The sequence below is a fragment of the Nylanderia fulva genome, unplaced genomic scaffold (genome assembly GCF_048542155.1).
Source record: "Nylanderia fulva isolate GAGA-0341 unplaced genomic scaffold, ASM4854215v1 Scaffold69, whole genome shotgun sequence".
NCBI classification, from domain to species: Eukaryota; Metazoa; Arthropoda; class Insecta; order Hymenoptera; family Formicidae; genus Nylanderia; species Nylanderia fulva.
This window is the reverse complement of record NW_028190797.1, coordinates 191,729-214,254: the sequence shown is the minus strand read 5'-3', so window position 1 is coordinate 214,254 and position 22,526 is coordinate 191,729. Positions and strand designations below refer to the sequence as shown.

Below are 22,526 nucleotides of genomic sequence, written 5' to 3'. Positions count from 1 at the left end.
TAAAAAAAAGAGAAGATCACCCTCACCTTTGTTGTCACAGACGTCGCAAAGCACCATATCCGCGACAGAGAGTGTATCCTACCGCGTGGTCGCGTCTACACTGAGATATTTTGTGACGTAGGATGGCATCGCGTGGCGAATTGTAAAAGGAAGTGACAAAAGAGAGAGAGAGAGAGAGGGAAAGAAGAAAAAAGAGAGATCAGCAAGAACGAACACTATCGATCGGATCCCGGTCTGCAAAGTCTTAACGGTTTGACAGCCACGTTTACACTGACGGCGTGGCGCATCAGAACGATGTATGGATGAACGACCAACGGACCCCGATGGCGGGGTAGAAGAAAAGGGGAGAGGGAGAGAGAGAAGATCACCGATGTGACCCTTCGTGGTGGGGATGTCGGATCAATATTAGGGCGTAGACTCAAGGGCAAGGGCCGTTGGTGTTTATACGAGGTGAATGCTACACGGGATGTATCAGTCCTCCACAACCGTGGACCCCATTCAGGAATTTTCTCTTGGCGAGAAACGGAAATCAGAATTTTGCAGCGAGATAAGAGATTCGTGAGAATAAATAAAAAATATTTTAATTACTTAAAGCTAAATTGATTTAAAATAAGATTGCAAATTGAGACTTGCCCTTAAACCATTATATATATTTTAGAAAAATTGAAGATCAAAATTAAAATAAAATTTTCTAGAAAATTGTTTAAGTAATTATTGGATGAGAGATTATACATTTGATATACGGAGAAGATTCGATATAGAAATTTATTTCAATATAGATATTTATTTAATACTAATTTTAATTAACACTAATTTTAGTATTAATTAATACTAATTTAATACTAATTTTACTTATTTTATTTAATTAGGAGATAATTATATAGGAATTAATTTTTCTCAATATGATGTTAAAAAAGATATAAAAAATATTGTACATTATAAATTAATAAGTAACACTCGATAAAAAATGACCTTTTTGTCAGGATCAGAATCGAAATAATCATTTTCAATACATTTCTTAGCGCAGATTATAAATTCAGACGTAAAAATTGCGCATTACGTCAAATTTTCAAAATATTCTAATGTAAAAATTGTGAAAATATTTTTATTCTTTTCTGTAAAGTATAACTTTTAATTGGGATGTGATACAAATAACTACACAATAACATTCACCATACAAAATCAACTAAATTCTAACAATGCTTAAGCTCGTATGTAAACAAACACAATGATAAATTATTAAATATTATTAGGCCCTGTGTAACGAGCACAAAAATTTTATTAATTCTTAGAAAAAAACTACTCAAATAACTACAATAGCTGAAAATAAAGCTTAAGGCTAATAGTTTATGTAAAAAAATATGGAAAAGATCGAACCTAAAGAGTTTATCATATAAAAAATTAGGTCAAAAGATTGAAAACTTTTTCTTATACCAATATACAGAATTTTCAAATGTTTAGTAAAGCCATTAAAATACTTTTTTTTACAAAAATTAATATAATGCGAATACTTATTTAGTCAGCTCTTTTAATTTTTAAAGCCACAATCTCCACTTGATTCCTCTCGACCAATAGAGCCAAACGCGATGTTATTGCGACAATTATGAAGGAAAGAACATTTTGGAAAGGAATTTGAATCCTATGGTTGGGATCTCAAAAATTCCCCCTGTTCCTTCTCTTAACATCCCCTGTAAAGAAATAGGCGAGAAAAATATTGGTCCGAAAGTTGGCTGAATCGGGACGTCCCGATTCAGCCAACATGTTAAGAGAAGGAACAGGGGGAATTTTTGAGATCCCAACTATAGGATTCAAATTCCTTTCCAAAATGTTCTTTCCTTCATAATTGTCGCAATAACATCGCGTTTGGCTCTATTGGTCGAGAGGAATCAAGTGGAGATTGTGGCTTTAAAAATTAATATATAGATGTAAACCTTAAATCACTGATAATAATAATGAATGTGAAGTCAGATTTTTAATTTTTGATCCGCCATATTGGATCTGCTGTTACGATTTATTCCGATGAATCGATTCTATTATCTTGACATGCTGTGATGTTTACACAGATTAATGTAAGTTGCGAGTTGTAAAAAAATTATTACGTGGGCGTGTAAAGTTATCGATATTTACCTCGAGATATCAGATAATCTATATTTGCGTCGATTAATATTGAAAAAAAATTTCTTGTCAATAAAAATTTGATAAAAAAGTTCTTTTTCTCAATACTCCAAATATCCGAAATTATTATTGATGTTAAAATAACACATTTTTGAAAGTAAAATAACATTTTTGAAAAAATAATTAACTAACATAATTAACTAATATAAATTAACTAACATAACTAATATGTTTAATTATCTTTTTCCGCTAATTTTTATCAAAAATAATACTGACTACTTTACACATGTTTAATGTCTAAATTAGAGAACAAATAATAATTATCATAATTATATATAAAATATAAATAAATAGCTTTGGATACATTTTTTGCTCTGTTTACGTGATGTTTACGCAAACGAATCGTCGTGAGTTTTGCCGCGGGGACGAACGATAAAAATGATTGCGTGTCATCGGACTGTTAATTAACGCGATACGCGTTTCCCCTTCGTTTATGAACTCTTTTGCGATACCGTGAGAATATGAATGCCACGTATTTCGCGCACGAGGCACGAGAGGGAGAAACGTGCCCCTTCTCTGGGGTTTCGGGCACAAAAGCGAGGCTAGGCAACCAAGGAAGGGCAAAAGGTGCATAGTTCAAGCATAAACGCGGTATTTCAAACACGACGCGATAAAGGATTAACCCCTTCGTGGGGCCACTGATAGCCCGAGATCCTTTGATTCAGGAATTTTTCCCCCGAGGCAGCTACTTCGCCAGCCTTCCCTGGAGAAGGATAAATGAGAGAAAGAGTTGGGGGAGGGAGGAAGGAGAATGGCTTCGCATTGCGGCAAGATTACGTATGGTCGGCGTAATGTGACGATATCTATACTGCGAATGCAACGCGAAATTCTTGGCAACGTGCCAAGAGAAAAGAAGTTTAACTCAAATGTATATTTACCGAGATGAACAAAATATCCAAACCTATAGAAAATGCAAAATAGTTGGAACTTTTCCATTTGGAAGTACAAAATGCAAACTGTTCTTTAGACACCTATTTAAAATAAGAAATAGAAGATATTTTTAAAATAATTTTTTATATTTATATTTTTATATTTATTTCTAGTAAAATTTTTTATTTATATTTTATTTATATTCTTTATTTAGACCAACTTTTTCTCATTTCAATTTTTTTATAAAGAAAAACTTAACTTCAATTTGTAACCATAACAACGATATATATTATCATATGTTTCTCAAAAATAAACTTACACTACTTTCAAAATAAACGGCTTATTTGACGAATATTTTGTTTTGAATGGAATTATAATTTTTAATGCGATATTGAAAATTTGAAATTTCTCTGCTGACACAATAGCATTAATATGCAATTTTCTAAGAAAAAATTCAATTTTTAATTTTATTTTTAAAAGAAATATCTTCTTTCCTTGTTTCAAACTAGTAAAAAAATGTCAAGATTAAAGTATCACGTTTTTTAATTCAATCTCTTACTACTACACTTATAATTTTTTTATTCCGGATATTGCATACATCCTGAATGGATGCAGTTGACTGGTTCAACCGGGAATTATATCGCCTCAACATTCTTGAGTTATCGAGTGGGTAAACGAGGAGATATAGTGAATCTACATGTAAGATGATAAGCTTAGATAAGAATGCTTACCTAGGATAAAAGAGCAGTACAAGATACGCCTGTCGCTGAATACCTTTTTCAAGTAAAGAGAAATTTCATTATAGATGTAATATCGTGAGAATGTACCGACACTTACGGTATTCACCAAAACACTCATTATCTCTCATAAAATATTTAAAATTAATATTTAACAACTTTTAGAGACTTATTTTGTTTAATTGTATTACGATAAAATGATATAATAATGTAACTAAGAAATAAACAAAATTATGCTTCCACTCATAAAAAGTTTATAGTTTTATGGAACTCATCATTCGCATATACAAATGAGAGTTCAGTATGTATACACAATTGAGGATGCTCGAGATGATTATCAACTCATATCTTTCACTACGGAATTAGAGAAGAGGTCCTCTCTGATGCGCGTCTGGCTTAACTCCATATGTAGAGACATATGTTGAGAGAACACTCAAATGATATGAGAGAACACTCCAAATACACACACTCTATATAAGAGACACACTACTCTGACCTGCGATAGTAACAGTGAGTGAGCGAACGTGCGAGCGAGGGAGCGTCTAAAAATAGGGGTGCTTCGGTTCCCCGAGGGATTAAATACAGGCACGTCAGTTGTACCGTAATTTTTTTAAACACCTCGACAAACGTCACTAATCGAATCTGCCGGTTTATAAAACGTACTGCCTGCAGGCTATTAAAGTGATAAACCCAAAACCCTTCTTCAACAACAAGACATCTCGTCAAGTAAGATCTGCAGAATAATACCAATAAACCCATAAACATCTCTGGCGATGTTCTTTTTAACAAAGTTAACTGTGTTAGCTAATCGAAAGTTAATTTGAAACAAAATTAAAATATCGACATTTCAAAAACTGTTGATCGTAGCTTATCGTAGAGTTTGTGACATTCTTTTTCTCGGTAAAAACCTAGGTAGCAAATATGCATCATTTTGACATCAATTTGCTACTTGAGAATCTATCAAACACATTTATCAAATTAAGAGGTCCTGGAATCTTACTAGCACACATATCCCGAAGACGTTTAAAGAACATCCTGGGGATGTCCCAATGTCCTCCGAATATTCTCTGAATGTCTTTCGAATATGTTGTGCTATTAGGGAAGTAACTTCTCCCTCAGAATTGAATTTTTTTCAAAGAATATGAGATTTGCAAACTCACCCTTCCGCTGATCCTCGCTGTCCGAATGGAGCTCCACGTCGTGTAGCCTCATGGATTGTACGAATCCTCGCCAATGACTCCGCGAACGTCCTCTCTCGCCTAGATCGCTTTTCAGGTTCGCTAGCTGCTGGTTCGGACTCCTTCAGCAGCCCGTCTAGAATATCCGGTCTTTCCAGATTAGAACTGGCCTTGCAATTCTCTTCCGTACTCGCTGTCCCGTTTGACAACTCCTTCTCCGCGATTGAAAGAATTACAAAACCCTCGATCTTCGGGCTCATTTGCGTAATGATCTGCATCCTTCCATCCTCGATTCTTGGAGTTTCGCCTTCTACGAGCTGGCGGATGCGGCTGATCGTCCCAATTTGTTTCCTCTTTCTGCTTGCTCGTAATGTGCTTATCTTTCGAATCCTTTTCTAAAATCCTCTCTTGATGGACCTTACTCGATGCTTTTCCGTTTGTTTCCTTATTCAATGATCTGTTGGACGCGTTCTTTGGATTTTTATATTGATGATTTACCTTCGACTCCCGATTACTTCTCGACGCTTCCAGAAGCTTTTGCGCCAGCAACCGAGTCCTATTCATCTCTGTTCCAGGTTTCTTCTTCTCTTTCTCTGTATCGTTTTTTATTTTCCTGTCATTGCTGCTCCTAATCGTCCTCGACGAAGGATCTACAGACTGGAACATCTGTTGAATCTTAAAGATGTCTGATCGAATTTTGGCTGAAGTCGGCGCGTCGTACTTTTTATTCAAGATCAACTTTGACTTCCGAATTTTCCATTCTTTGCGAAAGACTTTTGTGATTCCTTGTTGGAGTATTTCTCAGTCTCTCTAGGTCTTTCAGGTCCGCCAGAAGGGAACTGTGAGTCCTCGGTGTTCTGACGTTGCCATCTTCGAGACCAATCGCGACGCTTCGCGGTCGATTTCTCAAATCTGGCTTACCAATCTGATCCATCGGCGTAAGCGACTGCTCCACGAAGACTGTTTCGCGAATCTGATTGATGTTACGTAATCTAGGCGCTCCAATTTTTATACCGGTGGTCCTCATGATCACCTTTTCGACCGACTCAATGTCCCGCTCGCGACCCAATCGCCTCTCCTCAATTAGTCGCGCCCGATGGGAATCGATCAGCATCGCGTATGAAGTATGACAAGTCGGATCCCTTAATAGTGACGGCAGTTCGCGAATTCGGGCCGGCCGAATTGATTTGTCTGCTGCTACGCAACGGAGACATGCGGACCAGTTTCGGTGCATCTCTGGGATCGTCTGTCTGCAAACTGCCCCGATATACCATCTTCCTTCGTTTATTTCGATTGGTTATTCTTGTCACCAGAATGATAAAAAATCATTCAGAACGTCTCATTCTTGTTCATCTGAAAATTCAAATGTCATATTAGTATTAAATATTGAAGTTTATTAGTTAATCTTACAATTTGAATTATGACTTGATGCAGGTTTAATATTATCCAAAAAGAATCTACTTTTACTTATTTAAATAAAAGATCGAGCTTTATTTACAAAATAAAGACACATCAACTGCTGTTATTTGATTATGTAGCAAAAGATTTTGTCTTTTTTTAAAAATATTATAGTGCAAAAATCCATCGCAACATTTATCAAAACAAATCTTATGATACGAAAAAAATTCATCTCTCTTCATAAAGAAAAACGTATATATTGAATTGAGATAATTGATTCTCGCAATTTGTCGCATTCACATATCTCGATGCCAATATAAGTTAATTCAATTTACAGAAACGTTCGATTTTTGCACGTATCTTGTTTGTCAATTCACTTTTTCACGACACCGTTTCGTTCGACGAGACACTTGTACATATACTGTAAAGGAAAAAATAGCGACAACTTTTACGATCTATCGCATTCCCGACGTCTATTCAAGCCGCAAGGTCGTGTTCCGCGATGTGTTCAAATATCACCGACCACGCTGAAAATTACTGTCGTCGATGCAACATTTTATCAGCGAGCAACACGCATAAGTTTACCGTGTCTGTAATCGACGGCGCGAACGGAGAGAAAAGAATTATGATGAAGACCATCGAGAGTCAAGTCGGTAGCTGTGCGTTTTATGTGGGTGTCATCCAATGCATGTGGGCAGCGACCCCGTCGCACATGTTACACAACACACATCGAGGTACGGTTACGTGCGTACATATTTACGTGTGTAGGTGTCACGAGTGTGTTAAGAACGAACGATCGTCCGTCCGTGTGGTTGCATTCTAATCGACGTCCATTCTGCGCATTCTAATCGCAAGGCGATCGTTCGCGATTCAGGGTTGACAGTCGCGCCTCGCGAGCTGCCATAAATGGCCGGCCGGAGGCTTGAAGTGATCGGTGCGCGATTCCTCCTGCGATTGAGATAGACGATAGACAGATCGATCGTCGGCCATTGTCGACATTACCGCATGCGAAAGTGATATACACTTTTCAAAATAACCAAGGGATCAAACAATTGTCCAAAAAAATAGGCAAATAAATAATTGTAACTTTGTTTTAAAAAATGATAATTTAAATTTTTAAAAAGAATTTTAAAGGTACCTTTTCATGTATCGCTCATCGCTCGTTTTCGGCGATATAATGACGTCACGTAATCGCTAGCGACATGATTTTGTAATTGAATTTTTTTAACTACATGCAATATTAACAAGTGAAAGGCAACTTTGAAATTTATGAATCAAATGAATAATGAAAGTGTAAGAAATTTTATAATAAATATTAAACATGTATAATAATAATAATATTTTATAATGTTATTTTATATGTAATGAAAATGTAAATATAAATCTGTTAATATAGGTTATGTCAAAAATATAACAATTTTTTGTATAACAGCAAGAAAGCACTGAATTAAATTAAATATTTTTTTTAGATTAAGTATGTTACATTTTTATTATCCATTTGATTCATATATTTCAAAGTTGTCTTTCACACTTGTTAATATCGCTTGTAGTTGAAAAAATCCAACTATAAAATCATATCTCTATCGATTACGTGACGTCATTATTGCCGAAAACAAGCGATGAGCTTGGTACATGAAAAGATACTTTATTAAAGCTAGAAATCTCTACTTTTGAAAAATCATAGCTTTTTTATCTTCTTCAATTCTTAAAATTTTTTTACAAACAAAAAACGACGAATATAACAAAATGGAAAATTTTTTTGTAGACATACACAAGGTAATTTTTAAAAAAATTTTTGATATTTTCACATTAAAGTCTAAAGTTTCCTTGCATTGTTTTTTAAAATTTTAATTTCGATCTTTCCTTATCAAGTTATCGCAAATTGAAGAGGAAATACCATTTTCACTTTAATTGTTTATAACTCCGTTCAAAATCATCATACAGCAATTTTAAGAATGGATTCTTAAAGCTGAATCTTTGCTCTATAGTGTGATATAAAGACAGAATTTTTTTAACTCGTGAACTTTTTTCACAAATAGGTAAAAGTAACGAAGAAATTCGCGAGTTTTCTACTTTTTATTTAAACTTTGAAAAAAAGTTTTCATTCGAGTTCATCAAATATTTATCTGTTCAATTTCTGAGGAATCAGTTCAGTATGTACTTTAATATCTGAATTTCCTGTATTGGAATCGAGTCAAAAAAATTAAACTGATTTAAAGATATAGGTATGATACTGAATAATATTTAATTGTTCAATTTTGATTATTGATTTTTCACAGTTTAAAAAAAAAACACTTGCATTATTTATTCTGAGTTAAAAAATTATTTTTTTGACTAATTATTTATTTATTTTATTATTTATATTAAATTAAATTTGTGTGTCTCAGGCATTAGGCAATTCTTTCAGCTTTGATAGAAGATAAAAAAAAAAAAAACAAAGTTCAGCTTCGACCAAAAAATTGACCTTTGGTCAGATTCTAGTCGTCAGTTAAAATTGTTCTTTGAGACCGAAAGTATCTCGTCTGACTAAACTTTACAAACAATGGCGCACAACATATGTGCAACTTGAAAAGCAATAAAACATCCTTTACCAAAAATAACTGATTGTGCAAAAACTGATGGATGATTTGCCGAAAGTCAACACTAGACACAATTGACTCATTCATGCTAAAAATGGTCCAATCCTGAGAATCGAAACGTTCATTGAATAAAAGATATTAAAATCAACATCCTTTTAATTAAGGTAGTAGATATTAAACTGACTACACTGGCTGTCTATTAGATTTGTTAAACTATATTTATTGACGTTTCGACCATACGGGCTGTGGTCCTTTTCAAAATTACAATAGAAGCATTCTAGAAATTAATGTACATGCAATCAGAATCAACATTTAAATTGAAAACGTGAAATGTAACAAATGAGACTTACAATGAGTTACTGCATATCGTTATTGACATTTAAAAGTACGCTCCGGTGAGACTTAACTTAAGATCGGATGGTAAATTAACTGCGTTTCACTTGTGTCATCTTGCCACGACTGAGCACACTGTACTATCGAATAAACACGCCGAAAATTATGTCAAAGTTAAAAGTTAACAATATTTACATTCTCGCTAAATTGTGATGTACCATATGGCAAATTACTAAAATAAAATATAAAAAATATAAAATAATAAAAAGATAAATAAATAAATAAATAGATATATTCGGTTCGCTTATGTCATCCTGCCTTAACATATCAATAATAAACTACTAATAATAGCTCCCAACCATGTATGTTAAAAATTTTTTACTTCAATTTCTAAACAAACTGTCATATATCGTACTAAAGCTTTCAGTGTCTTTCTGTAAATTGATAGTGGAATTCAATTTCTTGATAAAGTACATTTCGGCTATTTCTCTTTTTCTTCTATTGTTTTCTTTATGAAGAATTAAAGGATTCGACCAATCAAATTCATGTCCTTGATTAATTCTGTGCTCACTAACAACAGAAAAGTTGCTCGCTGAATTTTTAATATTACGTCGGTGTTCGTTAATCCTAGTACTAAGATGTCTTTTTGTCTGCCCTACATAATTAGAAACACAATTGTTACAATTAATACAATAGACTACGCCGGTTTGCTTATTAATATCTAAATTATCTTTCCCCGATTTTATTAAACAGTTCAGTTTTTTGGGGATGGTAAAAATTACGTTAAGGTTCTTTTTGTTTAGAAATCTATATATGTCATTAGTGAACCGATTACAATATGGAATGACAATGAAATTTTCCCTCGAAACATCCGTCGAATCTACATTTATAATTTTTTTTTTATCCTCATTGTTTATAGGTTGTGACAGCTTGTGGGTTCTATCATTGACATATTTATTAATGAGATTTTCCGGGAAGCAATTATTTCTCAAAATATTCTTTACAATTTTTAAATTAGAGTCATGAAACCGTTTGTTAGATAAATTTATTGCATGGTCAACTAAATTGGTAATGGTGTTAATTTTATATTTCGTCGGATGATTTGAGAAAAAATTGATGTATCTTCCTGAGAATGTTGGTTTTCTGTACCAGTTAGTTATGAGCTTATTATCATCCCTGTGGACAATTGTATTCAAAAAGCTGAGTGAATTATTAGTTTCAATCTCATAAGTAAAAGTTAGTCTTGGGTGATAGCTATTAAACACCTCGCTCACCTCTAACAGTTTATCGTTAGGAAGGATCATGAATATGTCATCTACATATCTATAAAAACAAGATGCTTCGAAACCAAGCAAGGACAAACAATCTGTTTCAAGATCCTCCATTACGATATTTGCAAATATGGGGGAGAGAGGTGAGCCCATTGGACTCCCATAAATTTGTTCATAAGCTATCCCATTAAACATGAAACTAGTTGAACACAATATTGCATCAATCGCATGCCTGAACTGTTGAAAACTAAAATTAGTATGTCCCGATATCTCATTCCATCTCTTTTCTATACCTTTTATGACTAGTTCCTTCGGAATATTAGTGTAGAGTGAAGAGACATCCAACGACACCATTATATCGGTTGACTCTATGGTTTTATTATTTATTGATTTGACGAACTCCCAACTATCTTTGACGAACGATCGAGGTTTTTGAATTGAATTTAGTAAGATAGAGTGTAAATAATTTGCCATCATATACGTTGGACTCCCAATTCAGTCATCTGACGCACGTATTTGTCCTTGTTCATAATGTCAATCTTTGAATAGACTTAAAAACAAAAGAAAACATCAAGATTTTATAAATAGACATATTCTAATCGAATTCTCAAAATGTAAAAAGTTTTTAAATAACAACAAAGATATTTTTGTAACGCGAGCGGATAAGGGACAAGTCACTGTCATTATGAACAAGGACAAATACGTGCGTCAGATGACTGAATTGTTGAGTGACACATCGACATATAAAATCATGAAAAAAGACCCGATAAACAATGTATCTCAAAGAATTAACGACTTATTAAAATCTTGGCAAAAGAACAACTTAATTGACGAACGTACTCTTAATAATTTAAAATGCACGAACGGGAACACTCCGAGAGCATATGGATTGCCGAAGATCCACAAAGCGGGAACCCCCTTAAGAATTATCATCTCTTCTATTGGGAGTCCAACGTATATGATGGCAAATTATTTACACTCTATCTTACTAAATTCAATTCAAAAACCTCGATCGTTCGTCAAAGATAGTTGGGAGTTCGTCAAATCAATAAATAATAAAACCATAGAGTCAACCGATATAATGGTGTCGTTGGATGTCTCTTCACTCTACACTAATATTCCGAAGGAACTAGTCATAAAAGGTATAGAAAAGAGATGGAATGAGATATCGGGACATACTAATTTTAGTTTTCAACAGTTCAGGCATGCGATTGATGCAATATTGTGTTCAACTAGTTTTATGTTTAATGGGATAGCTTATGAACAAATTTATGGGAGTCCAATGGGCTCACCTCTCTCCCCCATACTCGCAAATATCGTAATGGAGGATCTTAAAACAGATTGTTTGTCCTTGCTTGGTTTCGAAGCATCTTGTTTTTATAGATATGTAGATGACATATTCATGATCCTTCCTAACGATAAACTGTTAGAGGTGAGCGAGGTGTTTAATAGCTATCACCCAAGACTAACTTTTACTTATGAGATTGAAACTAATAATTCACTCAGCTTTTTGAATACAATTGTCCACAGGGATGATAATAAGCTCATAACTAACTGGTACAGAAAACCAACATTCTCAGGAATATACATCAATTTTTTCTCGAATCATCCGACGAAATATAAAATTAACACCATTACCAATTTAGTTGACCATGCAATAAATTTATCTAACAAACGGTTTCATGACTCTAATTTAAAAATTGTAAAGAATATTTTGAGAAATAATTGCTTCCCGGAAAATCTCATTAATAAATATGTCAATGATAGAACCCACAAGCTGTCACAACCTATAAACAATGAGGATAAAAAAAAAAATTATAAATGTAGATTCGACGGATGTTTCGAGGGAAAATTTCATCGTCATTCCATATTGTAATCGGTTCACTAATGACATATATAGATTTCTAAACAAAAAGAACCTTAACGTAATTTTTACCATCCCCAAAAAACTGAACTGTTTAATAAAATCGGGGAAAGATAATTTATATATTAATAAGCAAACCGGCGTAGTCTATTGTATTAATTGTAACAATTGTGTTTCTAATTATGTAGGGCAGACAAAAAGACATCTTAGTACTAGGATTAACGAACACCGACGTAATATTAAAAATTCAGCGAGCAACTTTTCTGTTGTTAGTGAGCACAGAATTAATCAAGGACATGAATTTGATTGGTCGAATCCTTTAATTCTGCATAAAGAAAACAATAGAAGAAAAAGAGAAATAGCCGAAATGTACTTTATCAAGAAATTGAATTCCACTATCAATTTACAGAAAGACACTGAAAGCTTTAGTACGATATATGACAGTTTGTTTAGAAATTGAAGTAAAAAATTTTTAACATACATGGTTGGGAGCTATTATTAGTAGTTTATTATTGATATGTTAAGGCAGGATGACATAAGCGAACCGAATATATCTATTTATTTATTTATTTATCTTTTTATTATTTTATATTTTTTATATTTTATTTTAGTAATTTGCCATATGGTACATCACAATTTAGTGAGAATGTAAATATTGTTAACTTTTAACTTTGACATAATTTTCGGCGTGTTTATTCGTTAGTACAGTGTGCTCAGTCGTGGCAAGATGACACAAGTGAAACGCAGTTAATTTACCATCCGATCTTAAGTTAAGTCTCACCGGAGCGTACTTTTAAATGTCAATAACGATATGCAGTAACTCATTGTAAGTCTCATTTGTTACATTTCACGTTTTCAATTTAAATGTTGATTCTGATTGCATGTACATTAATTTCTAGAATGATTCTATTGTAATTTTGAAAAGGACCACAGCCCGTATGGTCGAAACGTCAATAAATATAGTTTAAAAAAATCTAATAGACAGCCAGTGTAGTCAGTTTAATATCTACTACCTCAGTATTTCATTCCTGGCGAACGAAATTTAATATTTTATTGTTATCCTTTTAATTCTTCTGCGCTTTTAATTCTTTTGCGACTTCCGTGCTCTTAATTAACCCGTTTTTATTAATTTTATCATTAATATTTGAATCTTAATTTAATTTAAATATTTGAGTTCTTCCAGAGTGAAAAAGAATAAAGAAGTTCTACAGAGCACAATAAAGAAAATATTAGGAATAGGAATAAATACATTAAAAATATTAGAACTTGGGAATTATTTTATTTTAAAACAAAGAAAGGAAACGGATCAACGCACAATGTATTGAGAATTAGAAATAAGATACCTATATAAAAATGACGGAATATGAAATATTAAATATAATTTATACGATAATGTCGACCGATCATGAACACAAAATCTAGATATTATATGTTAAAAATGAATAATATTGAAAATACAAATATTAATATAACAATAGTAAAAAACAATATAAGCATTGAATATAAAAGAAAAAATTATTTATTATAAAAAAATTATATGTATTATTATTCATAAATAATTTTATTTTTTACAAAATATACTAGTTTATAAAAAAATAGAATATTAAAAAAATTACTTAATTTTGAATATCTAAAAGATATTTTCTATTTTTTCTCTTTGTTTTGCAAAAACGATTTTTTTTGTATATATATATATATAGTATAAAGTTTTTAAAAATTTAAATAAATACCTTAGTGTCATTAATAAACTTTGGAGTTAAAGCTTTCCTTAAACTGTTTTTAATTAAAAATGAAAAAATAGTTTTCTAAAAGGTTATTATTATATATTTCTGATGTTACTCTGGCGAAAAAAGAGATGTACATCATTTTTAAGTTCTGTCATAAAAGTTAAAAAATCATCTAGACTCTTTATAAATTGATATAATAAACGCGTAAACATTTGTTTCTCAAAAATTTGTTTCTTTTTTACTTTAATATAATTAAAAAATAATTAAATTCTCATTAATTGAAAAACTAAACATGATAATAAATATGTTGCTCTGAGATTTTCTTATACTGTATACTTGATTAGCAATAGATAAATCCATATTGTTTAAGTTTATAAGCTAAATATGTATAAATATATTTTTGTTATAACTGTGTAACATAATTTCTATATTTATATTTTATATTTTGTTCTTTTTCATGTGCAGTACATTTAATCCCTATTCCTATTTCTATATTTTCTCTACTATATGCAGAACTTAATTCAATAAAACCAGATTTAAGATTCGTGAAGAGACACTGTCATTTCCAGCGTTTCGCGTATTTGCTATGATATAATTCACTTATATATGATGATGAAATAATTGTAATTTACTTGCGTTCCGCAATTGTATCCACGAATTACTCGCTAGCGACCACACGATTCCGCTATGTATAATTAGATCGCATTTAGATAAATCAGGAATGAAGGAAGAAAACAAAAGCGCGAAACTTTCTGGAACGTTTCTCGGTAACGAACGTAATTAACGATAGTCTGTCTCATGATTCTGATTAAATACCTGTATCGTTGCATACCGTTAGCTTTAATTTGAATTCGTTACTATTGTAATTGGTAGAGAGCGACAAGCCAACAATATCTACCCGCTTATTTCAAGCAAAAGTTTTATGATGGTATTTTCTAAATGCAGATTGACATTATTTCACGAATTATTTCGTTAATTACCAGTCTAACCAATAATCTAACTGTAATATAATTCTAATTAATTATCAGATATAATAACTATTTATAATTAATTAATAATTTTTATTCTAACATTATGTAGTAGTAAAAAAAAACAAAAATCTGTAAAAAATTTTAATTTAATATTTATTCTTTTTCTTTGTTATACTTTAATTAACATATTTTCTATTTTATTGATAATATTAGTATCTAAATATTTACATTGACTTTAAAAATATAATTTTCTTTTTTTGCTCGTCTAGCATAAGATGAAAAGTAAGAAGGAATTTTATTCAAAATTTGCTTTCTCCTTTTATAAAATCTGACTAAATTTCTCTTATTTATATAAGAATTACGTATAAAAAAAAATTAATTTCTTTTATCATTCATCTAGAGAATAGAGACAAAAATCGCTTAAAATTAAATATTATGTAAATTTTGATTTTGTTTTTTAATTCAAATCTAATATTTATCTTCAATAATTACGAGAATTTTTTTTCAAATAACTGCCGCTTAAAAGATCCGCAAATCCGTTACGCCATGCGAAAAAGACTTGAACAAATTTCGCACGCATTTAACGGAATAGACGTCATTTCCCGCTCACCGAGCAAAATCCGAAATCGTCCATCACGCGTGCTTTTTCTTTGCTTCCGGCAGCGAAAGAGCGAGAGAAAGAATACAGGCAATGTGTGCCGAGCAATTTACCTGATTTATTTATCGCGGTCTCGTGGCAGGTAAGCAGTAGTGAGATTTCCTCCTACAAAATTTCCTGTCAAACAGACGAAATTTTTTTCCTCCTCTTTTTTCTCGTCTCGTCCCGGAGATAACGGGAAAAACCACGTTCGCGGCCGGTCTCCCTCGTTAAGTCTGCAACAAGAAAATTCATGCATTTTCCATCAAGAACATCATTACAAACGAATGATTTTACGGCTTTCCGCGCGTATAGTATAGAGTCCGTTGCTCCGATTCTCCACGTCATTCTTTGTTAATCGAGTAGGCTGATGGCATTGTCCGACTACCACGTCTAACTAGATCAATTTATGAATACGTTAGAATAAAGAGATATCTCAGAACGCCAATATTCAAACAAGATTCAGTTGCGTTAACGCTAACCTAATTTTTATTCTCTATTTAAATATTTTCCACGAATCGATGAAAGAATCTATAGATATAAAGAAAGTGAAAAAAGGAATCAGTTAAAGACGTTCGAATAAATCAATAAATTGGTTTAAAATAAATTTTTTAATCGCAAATATTCTTTAAAATTTTTTCACTCTCTTATGAGTTTAACTACCATATTATATTTTGATTGACTATACAGATTGATAAATTCTTTACCACAATTAAAGTATTAATATATATTAACAAACCGGGAGCGCTATAATTTCAGGTAAAAAGACAAAAAAAATTACATTTTTTTATCGGCCTTAAAAAAAAACTTTTTTTTAAATTATAGCGTTCACAGTATAACGTTATTATTAGTAATTGTGAACTTTAATTGTGGAAAAGGATCTTTCAATTTGCATAGCCAATAAAAAGATTCATGGTTAAATCCAACTTCGTGTTTTATCGGTAAAACAGCGCTTTAGGATCACCTTAATGCTAAGAAAAAAATTTCGAAATATTTCTGGGCAAATGTGAACCCGGAAAAGAGTAGACACACAACTTTCATATACTTAAGAGAGTAACTTTTATGAGATGTTATATTTATAATCGCCGTTCTCTATAATAATTATATGCTCGCAGAATTCCTCCCTCGGGTTCGTACGTCGCGCTTTGATTACGTTAGCAAAGTATAATGCCGGATCGCGTCTACCGTCAATCTCCGTGTGAAACTTAGCGGATCGACTTCCTTCGAGAATATCATAGCTGCTATTCTCAACGGACTATGCGAATGATCCAATTCCGCGTAAGTGGATGAGAACTCGCGGTGGAGAAGCGTTCTCGCTGTTGCTCCGCTATGCGGTTTGTAGCTATGTAACCACAATCTGTCTCGACAATATAACACAGTCAGATGTTTGCCCGCCATTTTCAAAGCTGCTTCTTAACGGTGCATGACATAACGCGTCGAATTAATACAAGGTGCTTTCCAGCAACGAAACAGCATAGTCATACCTCTAACAGCACACATATCCCGAAGATGTTTGGAGAACATCATGAGGATGCTCGAATGTCCTCTGAATATCTTTCGGATATGTTGTGCTATTAGGGACACTGTGTGATATAATATTGTAGAGGGAGTTTTCCAACAAGGAACACAGATACAACATTATAAACACTATTGGACTTTAAACATTCTCTAAAAATGTTTTTTTTGCTGGAAAGTTACTATGTGGTGTCACATAGTCATATACAGTTATACACTAAACAAGAATGTTATTTCCTTGATAGGCTCTGCCCTTTCCTCTGCAATCCCACCCCGAATATGTTGTTAGAAAGTACCCAGTTTGCTGTATATGAATAACGTAATAAAATTGAGACAAGTCTCTCACTGATTCAAATCTCGATTTAGTCTCAATTTTCTTATCAGTTTGAAAGAACTTCAAATTTTATAGGGATTTTTGGGCTCCCCGAGTTCAGAGTGAGACATATACTAAATTGTAGGGCGTTATGAGAGGATTGAAAATTTATAGATGCCAATGTTCAAAATACTCGAGCAATGTTATCAATGTTGGTGTATAAATTGTATCATTTTATTATCTATGTTTACAGGGTGCTTTTACGTTTGCAATAAACTAATGATTTTTGATTTTATAGTTGGACACGAATTTTTGTTTTTTGTATTCATCTTTTCCTAAAAATTTTTTTGCGTCTAAAGCACCTTCTCGTGGAGATGCTCACACCGTAGATTATTGTTCTCATATCATGTTAATTATTTGGTATCTAGGATATGTGAAATATCTTTCAGAAGATATACAGATACCTTCTGAATACAGTAATGACGTATTTGTTACCTTGAACAGTTCTAATAATGAGCAACTAAACAAATAAATAACATCATTTTTTAAATTACTACCATTATTATCTACAAAATAATAATTTGATGACTAGGCCCAAAGAGAGGGAGAGAAGACAAAATGGGTAAAGTTCTTTATCTCGATCGCGATTATCAACGAACACTTTATCTAAAAAAATTCCATATTTCAAACAAAGTGATAAATATAAGGCCAACTTATCGAGCTGAATATTCGAGATGTTCAGTCAACTACCATTTATTACATGTATAAATTATAAAACTACAGTCATTATATTAAAACTAACGCAAATTACAATCATTCTATAAACGTTTCGACCGCACGCGGTCTTCTTCAGTATAATTATTGAAATATAAATTCTTACAATTCACATAATATCGAAATTTAATTATAGTTATTCAGAATCAAGAGTTTTTGAGCAATTAACGCGTGTTTCAATCCGTCCTGTCCAACAATGTTCGCCTCGATTTAATCCCTGATTTTGTTCAGATCTCGGATAGTTTCATCGTTAATATGCGAGAAATTAACCCGTTCCGTAGGCGCTGCGATTAATAAAAAATTACCGATCAACGTATGTCCAAATTATAATATGTATCCCCTACAATTGGTAGTATGCTTACCTATCATCGTTCTTCTTGACAATTTTGCTACTTATTAACAGTTATTAAGGATGACACATAACAAACCAACAATACAGAAAGACAGCTCATTTTAAACTCTACTTGATCGGAGAGCGTGCGTGTTTATATATGATCTAATATCTATGTTTTACTCGTTAATGTCCTATTTGTCCTATTATTATTTCTTGTTCGCTAATATATCCAAAATATCAAAATACGACTCGCTAAGTAACTCAGTATCTTTGTTTAAATTTAGTCCATTTTTTTGTTCCTTGATATGTAGCATCTCAGAAATGAGTCTTTTATAATAATTATTTTCGTTGTCCATGATCTTAACATTGTCCCAATTAAAAGTATGATGTTCATTTATTATGTGTTCAGAAATTACTGAATAGTAAGTAGAGTGACTCGTACTGAAAAGTAAGAATTTATATTTCAATAATTATACTGAAGAAGACCGCGTGCGGTCGAAACGTTTATAGAATGATTGTAATTTGCGTTAGTTTTAATATAATGACTGTAGTTTTATAATTTATACATGTAATAAATGGTAGTTGACTGAACATCTCGAATATTCAGCTCGATAAGTTGGCCTTATATTTATCACTTTGTTTTCAATATACGAGCGACAATTGTATTAATTTAATTCCATATTTCGTTCACGAAACATGGCGATTAATCGATATATCTTTTGAAAAATGTCACGTTTAAATTTTTTCGTTTAAAGAGATATGACGAAATTTCAGGATAATGTAATATTAACACTTACATAACTTTCCGTGTATATAACTAGAATGATTTTAACAATTTAATTAAAATTTTTGATCGCATCTAAACTATATTAATGCGATGCGTACTTCGCACCGACTGCTCCACGCTTGAAAAACCACTTGGGTTTGGACTTCCGTGAGTAAGAGCGACTGATTTACATGTTCGCGCTTCTTTTGCTTCGCCTCGGTAACGATATCTTTCAACGGAATACTTGTAATTTTCGTTCATAATGGGACGCAAGCAAATTATTACTGTATGTTCGATCGACAGCGAATGCAAATCGATTTCCGGAAATCTCGGCTGATTCTTACTTAAGAGTATGCATATCTGAAAGCGGTCTGTGATTCAACTTTTCCAGCTGTTACATTAAATTACATACTATACTTTCTCTCCAGAGCACGCCAGAGTTATTACATTGAATTTTATTGAATTCATTATCCGGTTTTATTCATTGAAATTATTCGCGTTACTAATCGAATCAAGATTTCAACATGATGGAAAAGTAGATAACTGATCATCGTCCCTATATAGTATAGATTTGTTATTTTCTTTCAATGAGATTGAGTTATTCTTCTTTTTGCTATAAATAATTCATACAAATTACGGAAATACCAGAATAAAATGTTGTGTTTTCTCTTCTTCGTAAAAATGAGTTCCAATTCCCTTTAGGCAAGCCAACCAAAATGCGGATTGCACTGTTTTAGATTTGCTTTGCTGTATGTCCTTGACCTTGTGTGTATTCCTTCTTTTTTCTTATTTTCCAGTCTCTTTTTTAGATATGCGCTGTAGTATATTATTGATGATCGCGTCAGCTCTAGAGATGAGAGCGTGAATTGGACACGGAACTTTATCGACAAGAATGCGTTCACGGCATTGCGCTGTCATAATTAGCACGGAACCGAACTTTTCATGGGTCACGCGGTTGCTAGATACGCGCTTCCGGAAGTGCACGAGTATTTATACTGTTTCCGCGACGCAGTTTCTTCTTCCGCACTTCTGGCTGATAATCCCACGATCTTCCTTGAATGCACACTATTTTTCCGCGTTGTATATATTTGTTGGTCAAAAAAATTTTTTTATTTAAAAAAGAATTTTTTTAAACAATAATGTTGCCAATCAGAGCACATAAGCTTTTTCTTCAGTCTCTTTCTCTCTTTACTTTTTCAATTGCACTTTTTTCCACATTCTTATTTCTATATATTTAAATTTAGTTTTTTATTGCACAGTTTTTTATTAAAAAATATATATATATATATATGCAATATATTTTAATATAATAATATGTTTAATAAGTTTTCTAAATCTCTGTGGAAGATAATTTTTTTTTCAAGTTTTTGAATATATTTTTAAAAATGTTTTTTCCAGAGAATGCAATTTAATATTATTTTTCTTGCACTTGTCCCGCCTTTACTTTTTCGCCGTATATATCCTTTGTTCTTCCTCGATTTCTTCAATGTGCTTATCTTCTTCTGCACTTCTTCGTCCCATCGCTCGCGGAAACGACTTGTGATCGCGACCGCACCATGTGCCCCCGGTGTCGTGAGAAGTACTGAATGGGTTCGCCAGACACGAAACATAATCGTGTCTACACGACTGGCAGCTGTAGGTACACTACTGCTCTTTTCCTTTCTATTCCTCCGTCCGGCAAGTAGAGGGAGGCGCGAGACTCTCCCCTCCCTTTCTTTACTGATTCTATGTGTGCACAACGTGGCCTACACCCACGCGACACCCGGTACGTGGGCTGCCGCATGTTGGCGGGAGAAAGAAGAAAAACGGAGATGAAGATTTATTTATAATTTACAATATATTTCTATACTAAAATATATAAATATAAAATTGATAAAAGATTGTAAAAGGTAACGAAATTTGAGAAATGAAAGAATAAAAAGTTTGTTTCAAATAAACATAAGAATTTAAAGTAAAAATAATGATAACGTAGACGGAGAGAAGAGTAACATGTGAACGTGGTTGAGAAAAGGAAAGAGAGAAGGAATTTTTTCATGGCTCGTCCTTCCGAGATAAGAAAAGATTATTTCGTACACCGAGGACCCCAATGCTCGCCTATTTTGGATAAAAGTCAAAGTGCTACAGCGGTTTAAATTTTTTTATGATCGCTGATCGTATCATTTCACAATAGTACTTGAGCTATTCGATGTTGATCGAACTATACACGTCAATAGTTCTTTCTATTCTGACATTGAATAAATGCTGTGTTTACATCATATGTTGTTTATGATAAATGGATACTTTGATGGTGTCCAAATAAATGTCGATATTAATCAGCAACGTGATCTCATTATGAAATCTAATGTTGCTGTTTTGAATAACAACTAATTGCTTGTCGTTTTTTTTGTGAGGAAGTTATTTTGATCAGAATTATTGGAAAAAACACGAGAATCCTAATCACTAAACTTTTATTTTTATATAAAAAATCATTTTATATCAACATATAACATTTAATTTTTAACTAATAATCTTTAAATTATTTTAAGTTATAATAATAACTATTATTTTATAATTAATAAAATATAATACTTATTCAATAAATAAAAAAGTCGTAAAAATAATTCAAAAATTATTCAAATGAGAAGAAGATATTTTCAAAATCATAAATTGACATATCAAAATTTAAAACGGTTTGACAACTATTTTAATATCATAACCTCTATCACTTATTTCAATGATAACAAGTTCTCTCGTAAAGTGTACTTATTTTGAAGATCAGTGTTTAGTGATATTTCTCTGGAATTTTTAAGATCATAAAATCATCTGAAATTTACTCTCAAATGCTCAAGTAATAGTAAAAGTTGTATAAATCATAAATTGTTATAAATGAGTTCACTAATTAAAAAATGACCGAGAAAAAGAAAAATGAAAAATTAGGCCAGAAAATTCTGTCCACTTTATATAGTCCAGATCTCGCATTCCATCAGGCTTCTTTTTATATTGTCCCTTAAGAAATCATTACGTGTAAAATTAAATTTTACAGCAACAAAATGAAAAGAAATGTCAAAAACTGGCCCGAATTTCGAGATGAAAAACTATTTGCTA

The 22,526-nt window shown here is 32.4% G+C and overlaps 1 protein-coding gene across 1 annotated transcript in view; it reads right to left on the bottom strand.

The window, feature by feature from the left end:
* Positions 1-21,075, bottom strand: part of LOC114937169 (uncharacterized) — a 48,202-nt gene extending 27,127 nt beyond the window's left edge. Inside the window, 7 exon segments of the mRNA XM_085488391.1 lie at positions 4,943-5,072; positions 5,074-5,178; positions 5,180-5,704; positions 5,706-6,098; positions 6,100-6,313; positions 15,815-15,976; positions 20,088-21,075. Coding sequence (XP_085344517.1) covers positions 4,943-5,072; positions 5,074-5,178; positions 5,180-5,704; positions 5,706-6,098; positions 6,100-6,234 — 1,288 coding nt within the window. The 5' untranslated portion in view covers positions 6,235-6,313; positions 15,815-15,976; positions 20,088-21,075.
* Between the last annotated feature and the right edge of the window lie 1,451 nt (positions 21,076-22,526).